The sequence below is a fragment of the Phaethon lepturus genome, unplaced genomic scaffold (genome assembly GCF_000687285.1).
Source record: "Phaethon lepturus isolate BGI_N335 unplaced genomic scaffold, ASM68728v1 scaffold27113, whole genome shotgun sequence".
NCBI lineage: Eukaryota > Metazoa > Chordata > Aves > Phaethontiformes > Phaethontidae > Phaethon > Phaethon lepturus.
The window spans coordinates 10,438-10,776 of NW_010530132.1; the positions used below are offsets into that span (position 1 = coordinate 10,438).

At 65.2% G+C, this 339-nt stretch overlaps 1 protein-coding gene across 1 annotated transcript in view; it reads left to right on the forward strand.

Moving 5' to 3' along the window:
* LOC104618559 (disks large homolog 3-like) overlaps positions 1–339 on the forward strand; it is a gene marked incomplete at both ends in the record, with an annotated part of 17,237 nt that overhangs the window by 9,732 nt on the left and 7,166 nt on the right. The window contains 1 exon segment of the mRNA XM_010284189.1: positions 207–331. Within this exon segment, the coding sequence (XP_010282491.1) occupies positions 207–331 (125 nt within the window).

Consider the following 339-nt stretch of genomic DNA (forward strand, 5'->3'; position numbering starts at 1 on the left):
GCGGCCCCGAGCCCCTCGGCTGATGAGCGCCGGCCTCCCCTCCAGCCATGCATCCCTCTGCCCCCGGAGCCGGGCACCCTGGGGCGCGACAGATGCTGTAAGGGCTCCCACGCCCCAGGCAGCCGTGGCTGGGGGGAACCGCTTTGGGAGGGCTGGCAGCAAGCGGTTGCCTGTGGGGAAAAGACATGGTGTTTGATTTCCCACAGGGTAACTCCGGCCTCGGCTTCAGCATAGCAGGAGGAATCGACAACCCCCATGTTCCAGATGACCCGGGTATCTTCATCACCAAAATCATCCCCGGGGGAGCAGCAGCCATGGATGGCCGTCTGGGGTGAGTGT